The 12959-nt window shown below is 38.0% G+C and overlaps 2 protein-coding genes across 2 annotated transcripts; one reads left to right on the top strand and one right to left on the bottom strand.

The window, feature by feature from the left end:
* The first annotated feature begins 396 nt into the window (after positions 1–396).
* On the top strand, positions 397–6936 carry LOC108982360 (beta-galactosidase 3-like). Its single transcript, XM_018953711.2, has 19 exons — positions 397–786; positions 884–979; positions 1100–1212; positions 1385–1451; positions 1596–1688; positions 1900–2043; positions 2210–2298; positions 2391–2496; positions 2590–2677; positions 2988–3106; positions 3198–3362; positions 3516–3694; positions 4121–4230; positions 4313–4422; positions 5110–5220; positions 5303–5416; positions 5497–5699; positions 5821–6157; positions 6255–6936. Exons 1-19 carry the CDS (start codon positions 610–612, stop codon positions 6390–6392), a joined length of 2559 nt encoding a protein of 852 aa, XP_018809256.1. The 5' UTR covers positions 397–609; the 3' UTR covers positions 6393–6936.
* A 1366-nt stretch (positions 6937–8302) lies between these two features.
* LOC108982359 (thioredoxin H-type-like) lies at positions 8303–10851 on the bottom strand. The gene is made up of 3 exons (XM_018953710.2): positions 10632–10851; positions 8899–9021; positions 8303–8785 (listed from the first exon to the last, which is right to left on the bottom strand). The coding sequence occupies exons 1-3, from the start codon at positions 10719–10721 to the stop codon at positions 8639–8641; spliced, it is 360 nt and encodes a 119-aa protein (XP_018809255.1). The 5' UTR covers positions 10722–10851; the 3' UTR covers positions 8303–8638.
* Positions 10852–12959: the final 2108 nt, after the last annotated feature.

Here is a 12959-nt window from a genome sequence, read left to right as displayed (position 1 = left end):
GTATTACCGACATATTTAGCAAGAATTTGGATATGAGGGACTAGATTTTGAGATTTAAATGATTGATAAATAGACACCTCAAGAAAGTTTCATAATATTTTATAATTATTCGTGGAATTCCCTCCACGAATTTTATGTATAATGTATAATATATATATTTTATGTCTGTTTTTTAATTTTAAATCATAAAATTTAAGACGAGAACTCAGAAAAATGGATGCATCTGATATTACTCAACAACCGTATAAAGGGTCCCTAAATTTACTGCTAGTAGTTACGCTTCGCTTCATCCTTGGCTTGCAGGCTGCAGACTCACACTGCTAGTAGTGCTATGGTAGTCGCCACTTGTGAATGCGCGTGAAAGAAAAAGGCAAGCTGTCGTGCTTCTATATAATATTACTTATAAATTGCCCTGCTCGGAGTCCCAGAGACCTCTGAGCGTTGAGTCCAAATCATAGAATGGACCCGGTTGCTTTTGCTGCGCCACTACACTGTTAACTACACGAAAGCCCCGTAAACCCTTTCTCTTTCTCTGCATTCCACGTATCATAACCCGCGCAATTGATTTTCCCTCCGCCCCAAAGAACCCAGCTTTGTGTGCAGACAGCAATGGAAATTAACTCGATTTCCAAGTTGGTCTTCTTCTTTGGTTTGGTCTGGTTTCTGGGTTTGGGTTTCCAGACGGTCCAGTGTAGCGTGACCTACGATAGGAAGGCCATGGTCATCAATGGGCGAAGGAGAATTCTCTTCTCTGGCTCTATACATTATCCCAGAAGTACTCCAGAGGTACACTAATCGTTTCCATTTTCTCTGTCTCTGTGTGTTTTGGGTGAAATATGTTTGGGGTTGTTTTTTACTTTCTTGGTGAATGAGCTGCATGTAGATGTGGGAGGACCTGATACAGAAGGCAAAAGATGGAGGTCTGGATGTCATTGAAACCTATGTTTTCTGGAATGTTCATGAGCCTTCTCCTGGCAATGTACTTTACTTTCGCTCCTTACTTGTTTCCTGAACTGCTCGTACTCTGTTATTCCCTGTTTTTTCTTTAGCATTTTATCTGAAAGTGTGCTTTGTTTTCTGTTTCCTATGTGGGTTTCAGTATAATTTCGAAGGGAGATATGATTTGGTGAGATTCATGAAGACCATACAAAAAGCAGGGCTCTATGCCCATCTCCGCATTGGACCTTATGTTTGTGCGGAGTGGAATTTTGGGTATGCACCATTTTTCTTTTTCTAGATCTAAAACCAGTTTTACCAGTGGGGCGTTTCTTACTTTTTCTACTCTGTTTTTGCTTTTGGTATTTACAGTTCGTACGTTTGTTTGCTTGAGGGTTTAACCTGATTATTGTACATTTTTCTGCTTTTAATTTTGTGTTGTGTTAAGAGGATTTCCCGTTTGGCTCAAGTATATCCCGGGCATCAGTTTCAGAACAGACAATGAACCTTTTAAGGTCTCATTTCCTAAACCTTTGTTTCCAGCTTTATATTGTATAAATAGTAAAAAGAAAAATCAATGAAGCATGTAGAAATTCCATGATTCTCCATTATTTAGTGTAATATTAGCATATTAAGCACACACTTACGGGGTCTTGCAGAGGGCAATGCAAGGGTTCACTGAGAAGATTGTGGGACTGATGAAGACGGAAAACCTGTTTGAGTCCCAGGGTGGCCCCATCATACTCTCTCAGGTAAAAGTTTTAGGTCTTTGGATTTCCATCTGTCCCTTTTTCCTCCATTTGCGGCTGCAAAATTTATGTGACAGTCTTAGCTTTGTGTCAAAACGCTAAATATATGTGAACAACATGGAAGTTTTTATACCGAGATTAGATTATCTCTTTGAATTTAAATAATTAACATATAGAGTTATTATAATGGATTGTGCAAATTATGCTTGTGTAGATTGAGAATGAGTATGGGGCACAGAGTAAGTTACTCGGGGCTGCTGGTCACAATTACATGACTTGGGCGGCAAATATGGCTCTTGAATTGGGAACTGGGGTCCCCTGGGTGATGTGCAAGGAAGAAGATGCCCCAGATCCAGTGGTAATCACTCTCAACCCTTTTTTTCCAACATATCTAATTTACTTCACTGTTGTTTGCCCTTCAATTAGCAATCCTAAGTGTGATTTAGATTCTTTGGCATTTAAATCAATTAACAGAAGGCATTGTTGGTTGTCTGAAAACACTTTTTTCTCTCCATTGATGACAGATAAACACATGCAATGGTTTTTACTGTGATGCATTCTCTCCCAACAAACCCTACAAGCCCACGATGTGGACAGAGGCTTGGAGTGGCTGGTATTTTATAAATAAGTTCATTTTGTGTTCTAACCAGAGATTTGCAAGTTTAACAAAAAAACCCTTTCACTCATTTTGTTATTGGTCTTAAGGTTTTCGGAATTTGGTGGTCCACTCCACCAGCGACCAGTCCAGGATTTGGCTTTTGCGGTTGCTCGATTCATACAGAAAGGAGGATCTTTGGTTAACTACTACATGGTTGGCTTTATTTGACATTCACTTTGAGGATACAGGCAATTTATAATGTTGAACCAGTAGAGTAAAACCGAGTTCTGTGTTTTTTTGAAACAGTACCATGGAGGAACCAATTTTGGACGTACAGCTGGGGGTCCTTTCATCACTACAAGCTATGACTATGATGCTCCAATAGATGAATACGGTGAGCATGAAAAAAATTTATTTTCCATTTATTTTCCCAAGTAGTTCATATTGTTGAATAATTCTTCTTGAAGAACTGTTGAAACCAAAACAAAAGAGAACTAGGGAGCCATTCTTGTGGATGCAATTTCACACTTTTAGGCCTTTACCACCCATCATCCAAACTTAGATGAATTTAACTGAAAAAAAGAACTCTATTTCTGAGTTGCTTCTCCACACATACACCCACGCACAGACATATTTACACTCTTGTATATCACCCCAGGCACATCTACTTCAAATATAAATGATTTCCTGCAAAAACATGGTAGGTTTGATTCGGCAACCAAAGTATGGCCATCTGAAGGAGCTTCATAGGACAATTAAGATGTCTGAGCAAGCTTTGGTTTCAGCCGATCCTATTGTGACATCGTTAGGGAGCTTTCAACAGGTTTTGACTTCTATTTTCAATCTCTCCCACATCTGGCAATGCATTGTTTAGCCAAGTTCACCGACGCCAGTCAAATTTTGTTATTTTCCAGGCTCATGTATACTCATCAGAATCAGGAGATTGTGCAGCTTTTCTTTCAAATTATGACACAAAGTCAACCGCAAGAGTGATGTTCAATAACATGCACTATAATTTGCCCCCCTGGTCCATCAGCATCCTTCCCGATTGCAGAAATGTAGTCTTCAATACAGCAAAGGTATGATATTTTATCTAGTGAATTTGATATGGTCTTGGGAGTGCAATTGATTGGTGAGAATTTTTCTCGAATCATCTTGTTTCATTCTACAATTTATAAAATTACTACTAGAACTTTCTGAGTTATTGACTGGTTCTCATTCTTCCCCATTAGGTTGGAGTTCAAACATCACAAATGGAAATGTTGCCAACAAATGCTGAGATGTTCTCATGGGAGAGCTATGATGAAGATATTTATTCTCTGGATGATAGCTCAACAATCACTGCCCCTGGTCTCTTGGAGCAGATAAATGTCACAAGGGATACTAGTGATTATCTCTGGTACATAACTAGGTGAGGATGCATCCATCGTGTGATTTTGTCTACCTGTTCTTTGGGAACCTTTTTTTTTTTTTTTTTTCACGTGGAAGAAATTGTGTTTCCAACACGACTGTTTACTTTGATATTTCGTTTCTTTCAACACCCACTGGCTCAGCAGAACTCCTCGACGCCGTATATTGTCACTATTATTCTTATTTTCTCACTAGAAAACCCACCATTGGTGGAATTTGATACTAGTGAAGATGAAAAGCTAGGAGAAAAATGTTTTTGTGCAACCTACTAGTTCCCATGATATAACCTCATGACTTAATATCACATTTATTGTTGGGGTGCTCTAGACATGTGCCCAATTTTTTCATTGACACAATTCAAAGGGTGGTCTTGAAGGATCTTACAATGATTTCCTATTACAAAATCTTCTTTTTCAATTGCCTGCAGTGTTGAAATTGGCCAATCTGAATCCTTCCTTCGTGGAGGTGAACTCCCCACTCTAATTGTTCAATCAACTGGCCATGCTGTCCATGTCTTTGTTAACGGACAGCTTTCAGGTACAGATTTAATTTAGTTTCCCATGGATTGCTTTTTTATCTGATTGGCAAGGAGACCTTAACATCCATTATATTATATCAGGCTCTGCGTTCGGGACAAGGGACATTAGGAGATTCACTTATACCGGCAAGGTTAATCTACGCGCTGGAACAAACAGAATTGCACTGCTGAGTGTTGCCGTTGGTTTGCCGGTTAGTTCCCTTTCCCCACCTGTATTGTTTCCTACCCTGGTAATATTGTAACCTACTAGACAAGGAACAAATTGATATGGTGCAATCGTCAAAAAATCAGAAGATGGTGTCTCCTACTTCCATCCTAATGGGCTATAGTTAACTAAAACCTAAGATAACTTGCCATCAGACTTATCAAAAAAACTTGCCATCAGACTTCTCTATTCTGGGGAAACTCATCGTCTTAATCAAGGCAGGATAAGAAAAGGATCCGGAACCCTGCGTAGACTAAATCATCTTGAAATAAAAATGAAGATTTGGGTGCTTTATTGATGAAATCATATCCTCAAGTAGAACGTAATATTTAGGTGGTTTGTTGATCAAATCAGAGATGAATTGAGATGAGTTGAGATGGTTTTAGATGAGTTGAATAAAATATTATTAGAATATTATTTTTTAATATTATTATTGTTTTGAGATTTAAAAAAATTAAATTGTTTATTTTATTTTGTGTGGGAATTTGGAAAAGTTGTAATGATGAGATGAGATAAGTTGAGATGAGTTTCCAATCCAAACCGGGGCGTAGTGCTTTTTAGTTTTGATGGCACACAAAGCCTAGTCTAAACAATATTGCACAGGCGTTTGACTTTTGGTTACATGGATAATCATTTTCTTATACGGACTTAACTTTTCTTTTTCCTACTGAAGAACGTGGGTGGCCATTTTGAGTCATATAACACGGGAATCCTTGGTCCAGTGGCACTGCATGGACTTGACCAGGGAAAGTGGGACTTATCCTGGCAGAAATGGACCTACCAGGTAGCCATGTCTTGCCTCCTAATTTTTAGTAATTTAGTTTTGATGCATATAATTTTTGCTCACAGTGGCCTCCCCTAAACAGGTGGGGCTAAAAGGAGAAGCCATGGACCTAGTTTCTCCAAATGCCATTTCCTCTGTTGAATGGATGCAGGGATCATTAGCTGCACAGAAACAACAGCCATTGACTTGGCATAAGGTATGAAACAAATCAAATGCTATGTCATAGTGGAAAAATGTATTGGTATTGAAAATTAAAATTCTCTCTTTACTTGGCAGACATATTTCAATGCACCAGAAGGAGATGAACCACTGGCCTTGGACATGGAGGGTATGGGCAAAGGTCAAATATGGATTAATGGGCAGAGTATTGGGAGATATTGGACTGCATATGCTAGCGGTAATTGCAATGGTTGCAATTATGCTGGAACATTTAGACCTCCAAAGTGTCAGCTGGGTTGTGGCAAGCCCACTCAACGATGGTAACGACTGAAACGGAAATCTATAATAAATGTTCTAGTGCTGGAGAATGAAAGAGCATTGAATATCTTACTGGGCCAAAGAATTTCTTCATTAAACCCCCAACAATATTTCCCCTTTCAGGTACCATTTGCCTCGGTCTTGGTTGAAGCCAACACAAAATCTGTTGGTGATCTTTGAGGAACTTGGAGGAAATCCCTCAAGCATTTCTCTTGTGAAGAGATCAATGGCCAGTGTTTGTGCTGAGGTCACAGAGTACCATCCTACCTTTAAGAATTGGCACATTGAAAGCTATGGAAAATCAGAAGAGCTACACAGACCTAAGGTTCACCTGCGGTGTAGTCAGGGGCAGAGCATATCTTCCATTAAGTTTGCCAGCTTTGGAACTCCTCTAGGAACTTGTGGGAGTTACCAGCAAGGAGCATGCCATGCCCCAACCTCATATGCTATCTTAGAGAAGGTACCCAAACAGCAATGTCCTTTTCTTTTAAACAATCTCGTACAATGCATTCATTATTTTGATGATGCTTAATCCTTTATAATTTCAATTTTTACAGAAGTGCATAGGGAAGCAGAGATGCACGGTGACAATATCCAACAGTAACTTTGGGCAAGACCCATGTCCAAATGTGATGAAGAGGTTATCAGTTGAAGCTGTTTGTGCTCCTATGACTACCACAAATTGGGGTGATTAAACAGGTGAAAAAGAGGCTAGAACTACTCATAAATGTTCCATCTGACTTTAACTACTTATATAGAGGCAAGAGAAGCAAGGAAAGAAGAATAAAAAAAAGAAGAATAGGAGAAAGGTTTCTAGTTTGTTAGGTGTGAGTGAATCCTCATGTCAGATGGATAGTAGCTCTGGCCAAGTGTTTGCTGCTGAAAGCAATTAGTTTTTAATTTAAGTAGGGCCAATGGACTTTGTGTAAAATAGTGATTGTTAGGTAGGCGAGTTTGTAAATACCCGGGGTCCTACAATTTGGAACCTGTGGTAATTTCAGAGCCCCAGTCCTCGACCTTTTAACCGGAAATGGGCACTGGGAAAAGGGTGGTTTGATGTTTATGCTAGTGTGATTTATAGTTGCCTGTATTTCTTGGGGAAAATCAAAACCCAATTAGGTTCATGTTGGGAGCGGATCCTAATATGGTTACTGTTTTCTGTGCAAGCAGTTTTCTTAATTTAAAGTCAATTCCATGACCATCCTACTTCATGGTGGTACCTTTTGGTGACTTTTTGCATTCACTTTGTCCAGTTCTACTTATCAAAAAAAAAAAACTTTGTCCAGTTCTATTGGTTATTACTTAAGAGTTGTGCTATATGGAAGCTCCACACTGCACACCTATTTAAAAACATGTGATTTTACTTTTTTATTCTCGTATGTTTAGAATTTTTTTATTACTTATCACCCAAAAAAAAAAAAAAAAAGGTTCTATTATTTATTACGTGGGATGAAATAAATTATTCTAAACTTTGAAGAAAAAGATTATATGGATACATATCAACAACATCCGCAGTGGCTACCATGAATCCAGTGACTATTAAGAATCCATTCTCTTATACGATTTGAAGTCACATGACAACATAAATTACTATCTAGTTTCGACATCCGTGAAAAAGGGTAAGTAGGAGCGATAATATCTCGGATTGGGTATAGAAAGGTGGTGAATGAGATTTCACATTATTTGTGAGGGAAAGCTCTTACCCAATAGAATGAATCCAATGAACTCTAATATAATATTAACTAGTCTTTTTAGAATATAGGGACAAGATGCAACTTGGACTTACTTGTACTCGCATGTTCAGGAATGACTGAAGAAACGAATTAAAAAGATAGAGTAGACCCTTGGAGGAGCCCATGGCGTTGGAGATAGATTTCAACCCGGTCTAAGGGGACAGGGTGAAAGTTGTTTGAGGGTCGAAGGTTATCGTTGATAGTAGGTGTGGCTCTAATTTAAATATGCAAAGAGTCTTTTTAAGTTCCACTTCAATGGTGGGCTGCTCGGACAGGCTAGCAAGACATGCATGCCCACTATCCCAAATGCACTCAAATTTTAAACTCATCTGAGAGCCCCACAATTGACAAACCTGGTTTCAAGGATTTGTACATTTTGTCTCATTTTTAAATATAACAAGTTATAATTAAAAATGATATATGTATAAAATAAGTGATCAGCAAGCATCTACGTCGACTTATAACTTTTCATAAATATATCTAAACTTATTTTAACATTCAAATACATTTAAACCCATCTTAAGTAAACTCTACAAAACTTACTCCATTATCTCAATTCATTATTATTCATAAAAAAATTCAACTTAACTCAATTCAACCCAACATACAAACACAACTTTAGACGAGGAGGACACAAATTGACAACCACAACTTTAGACGAGGAGGACACAAATTGACAACCACAACTTTAGACGAGGAGGACACAAATTGACAACCCTGTTGAAGAGGGGTTGGCCCCTTATAGGGCTCAAATGTGTGTCCCAGGTGCTAAACTTCTCAGATTAATCTTAGACTGCTATCAACTTTTCAGGGAGGAGGTGATTGGAAAATTGGAATAGGCACACATCGAACTGATAAAGACATGACAATTTGACAAAATAACTTGATCCTAAATATTTAGGTAAGCTATATTAACAAATAGAAACTTTTAAAGAAATTGACAAAATAGAGGTTCAAGTATAAAATAAAATATAACAATTAAACCACAACCAGCTTTAAGTGCATTTTTTTTACTGCAAGTACTAAAAACGCCTCAAGTATGTTATTCGAGCATTACTATTCATAAGCCCCACACACCATAATTTTTTTTTTTTTAAGTTTTCTTTAATTTTTTTTTGGTTTTATTCGATAAGATAAAAAAATTACAAAAATTACAAAAAAGATGGTATGGTGTATGAAACTTATGAATAGAGTTTTTCATAGCGTAATTAGGAGGCTTGTGCTGTAGCCACGTGCTTTGCAATGGTCTGCTGCAGTTCTTCTTTCTTTGCTCCCACCACCTTGTCCACAATCTTCCCCTCTTTCAGAAACATGAAAGTTGGCATTGCCTCCACAGCCCAGTCTTGAGCTACAGACTGCAAAGAACTGAAAGTATTATTGTCTCTTTTAAGAGAGAGAACTTTTCTTAGCAGTTCTACATTTTGAGAGTTTTTTTAATTCATGGAGAGAAAATTTTCCTTCACATTACCTTCAGTTCATCAACATCCACTTTGAGAAATTTGACATCCGGCAATTTCTTGGCAAGCTCTGCCAGGAACGGTGCAATGAAGCGGCATGGTCCGCACCAGGACGCGGTGAAATCAACCACTATCTGCATCAAATTAGAGGGTTGAGTACGTGCTAAGAAAGAAACAAGATGGCAAAATATCTATCAATGGGGAATATGTGGTCCACGCCATTGCATCAAATAAGCATACAATGAATGCAACCAAAAAACCAAAAGGGAACCTTTCCATGTGATCCAAATGCACCGATTAATAACATAACATACAAACAACAGTAGCATCACTCTCTGGAACGTGACTAAATTGACTCAAAGGAAGCGAGGTTTTTAGCTTTTATTTTGTTTTCCTAGAAATTTAAGAACACTACTAGTGCTACTACGGTACTACTACCACCACCACCACCACCACCAGACCTTCTCTTTCCCTCTCTTGTTAGGTACTACAGACTTCCCTTTAAAGAAACTGTAGCAGCCATGTCAATTTAGAGGCTAAAGAAATTTACAATGATCGCGTGATAAATTATCAATAAGATTGAACAAATTATTTGTTATAGATTTAGTCGAAAACCGATCATGTCAACTCGAAAAAAGAAACCCCCGCTAAAAGATTTTTTTTTTTTGATAAGGGGGGGGGGGCTTCGAACCCAAGTTTTCCATTTGGAGAACCGGGTTATAAACTTATATGCCATCAGACCATTAGGCTCTTGGCATCCCACTAAAAGAATTTTAATATCACTAAAAAAATGTCCGTTTCAATACATCCCCACAAAATAACCCTGGTAACGTATAGAGAATTCCCAGCCAGAACTCCCTCCTTCCAAAGTCCATATCTAACGCAACTAAGTCACAACCATTAAATTTCTGCTGTATCACAATTCTATGGCACAAAACCATACCTTCATCGTTTAGTTTCTACTACAACGATCTAAACACTCAAGCCATTCAAACCCCAATATCATATTTTATGCCAAAATCCAAACTTTGTTTTACTGCAGATAGATCCACGGGGAAAAAGACTCTGCAAGCTCTCAGAAAATGTGGGAAAAATTAAACAAAAAAGCTCTCTAACAAAGTTATTTATAATCGTCTTATCTTTCCTTCCACTCCGATTTTCCGAGAACCAAACAGAACCAGAGACTTGTGAACTTTTCCAAGCATCACAGAACATGTTGAGACAAATATAGAGATTTAACCTAACGAATACTCGTAGATACAAAAAATTCAAACGAACAAATTCATCCAAAACGCAAACAAACAGGGCCTGAGGCGGAACGTATTCAGAATGACAACACCGATTCAAAGATGAAAAAAATGAAGCCAAGGTCCAAAACTTTATCAGAAAAGTGTACCCATTAAACACTAACAAAAAAAAATTGTCAGCCATCAAAATATCAAGATGAATCTTATAGAAACCACAAACGCATTAACCATCAAAATATTTCAATGTACCCGCCAACTCAAAATCCAAGTAACAGACGTAAAATCCAGTTGGATCTAAACAAATCGCATAAGAAAGTATGTTTTTTTATAAGAAGAATTAAAAAAAAAAAAGATCCAATACTTGGAATCCATAATACCTATAAACCCAATTACCCAAAACTCAAGACGACAATCAAATCCATAAAATAAACAAATCAAGAAAAGATTAAATATTGAAAGAATTTAGGACTAATAATAAATGAAAAAGGAAAAGAAACCAGTTTGTTGGAGTCATTGCCCTTCTGGAGCTGCTCGCTCCAGGCCTCCACAGTGTGCACACCAATCACTTGTCCCTCTTCTGCTGCCATTTCGAAACGATCACGCTATCGGGCCGCCCAGCGTTTATATAAAAGGATCAGCTTTCTTTCGCACTCTTCTTTCTGCGCAAAAACGTCACTCGGGAAATAAAAAGACTCTCACACAAGGAAGCTACCCTTCTCGTTGTATAAAAGCGCAACAGAGACCAGGTTCTATCTTCTATGCATCAAATATGGACCTTAAATTGTGATTCTAATTACAAGGCTGCCACAAAGACGATGGCCTTTTGGTCGTATTTTAACTGCATGCATACAGCATGCGACGTGAAAGGCCGAAAGTTCAGCCGTTGGATTTGTCAACTGTATATACGAATCCTTGATATGAATAGATTTTGTTTAGTGTAATGTTAAATACAGTCGTGAAATTTATAAGTGTCATGTAATTACTTTGAAAAAAAGTAGAGTTTATTATTAAAAAATTAATTTTTTTTTCACGTAGATCCCGTATTTATTTATTTTTTTTAAAGTAATAATATGGCACATGTGCACTCACAACTGTAACTATCATTTTTCTTTTGTTTAATTTAAAATCATATGTATTTTCCATCAGGGGTGAAGGAAAGTAATTTTTTGATGTCCTCAATTACCTGTCCATTCCAAGCCCAACACTCTTTCTTTGGCATGAATTGCTCTAACAACATTCCGTGCATCTCCTTCAAAAGTCACATTTGAGAAGCCAAGGTCAACAGCTACCTTAGCCCATAGCTTCAACCATGCATGGTTGTAACCATATCTCTAGCTTTGCATATATGGACATTAGAATTTTCCCTGCTTCCTTAAATTATTCTAATGCTTGTTCTGCAGCTTAGTATAACCATTGGGGTTCTTCAAATCTGCTTTCAACCACAAACTTATTCCTTTTATACCAGATTCTCTTCATGACAATTCTTGAGCTCAGATTTCAGTTTTGTATGTAGTGCCTTCCACAACTCGAGGAAATCCATCCATGTCCCTGAACATTTCTGCACTAGGATGCTGTTTGAAGACCACACATCAGCTGCTGCTAGATAACTCCACAAAGTAGGACATACGGTCACTACAAGAAAACTGGGCTATTGTGGCGATTTTTTGTCCGCTGGAATTAACATTGCCGCAATAGCCCAGTTTTCACGGCGATTTTTGCTTCGACACTCGTGGCCCAGCGGTTCGGTTTCAATTTTATTTTTTGCAACGAATTTAAAGTTTTTTGCGGCGTAATTTATTCGCCGCAAATAAGATTAGTTTTTACGTGGCGATTTTAAAGATAATTGTGGCGAATTTATCCGTTGCAAAATGATAAATCAATATTGCGTCGCAAAATTTCGCCGCAATATTGATTTTAAGTCGTGGGCGCCAACACCCCACGAAAAGTTTACATTTCCCCCCAAATCCGATTTCTCATTCCTCGTCCCCCAACTTTCACCCATCTCCATTCCTCTCTGGCTACAGCACTGTCCACACCCTATATTCTCCTAGCAAATCAACTTCCACCGAACGAAACCGCTAACTCACGAACCAGTGATTCTCGCGTAAGCTATGTACGCGGTTCCGCCCCATCGAGGCTAATCATCGAGTTGTGAAATCATCATCGTCGACCCTTTTCCGAGGCAAAGTGGGTTGGAGTCCATTTTCCGTCCCATTCATCTCCTGATCCACTCAGCTGGAGTCGATTTCCCGAGGTAATACTCTGTTCTAGGTCTTCATTGTTCTTAACGAAATCGTGCGGGTAAATTAGCTTAAGACAGGGTTGTTTTGCTATAATATTTATGCTTAGGTTTTCCTTTTGCACACACATTTGACAATCACTGCAAGAGCAAGTCTTTTAGTTTTTTCGATTGTGCAGAACTTCATTCGGAGTGCCTGGGTTAGGGGCAGAACAAAATAAACCCAATGTGACTTGTTTTTGTAGTTATTAAAGCAGCATTAACATCTTATGCCTGCACACACACACAGAGTACCTAATCATCAAGTTGTATCTGGAATTTAATATAAGTAGAATGGATGAGGCAAAGTCATTTAGCAACACTTGGCTTTAGGATTTTAGGGTGAAAAAAAGAAGAGAAAAAGATAAACATTGCAGAAGGAGATAGCTAAGATTATCTTGGGTGTACCAAATCAACAAACTAATTACAAACTAATTACAAACTAATTACAAAGAATAGGTTAGTAGATGTTCTTCTGTTTTTTAAATAGTTAGTATCTTTGTATTATATATTTGGTTCTGTTTGTATGGTATTGGGTTTTATATTT

This window comes from Juglans regia, chromosome 8 (genome assembly GCF_001411555.2).
Source record: "Juglans regia cultivar Chandler chromosome 8, Walnut 2.0, whole genome shotgun sequence".
In the NCBI taxonomy this organism is placed as follows: Eukaryota; Viridiplantae; Streptophyta; class Magnoliopsida; order Fagales; family Juglandaceae; genus Juglans; species Juglans regia.
The sequence above is the reverse complement of the archived record's forward strand: the minus strand, read 5'-3'. Positions and strand labels throughout refer to the sequence as shown.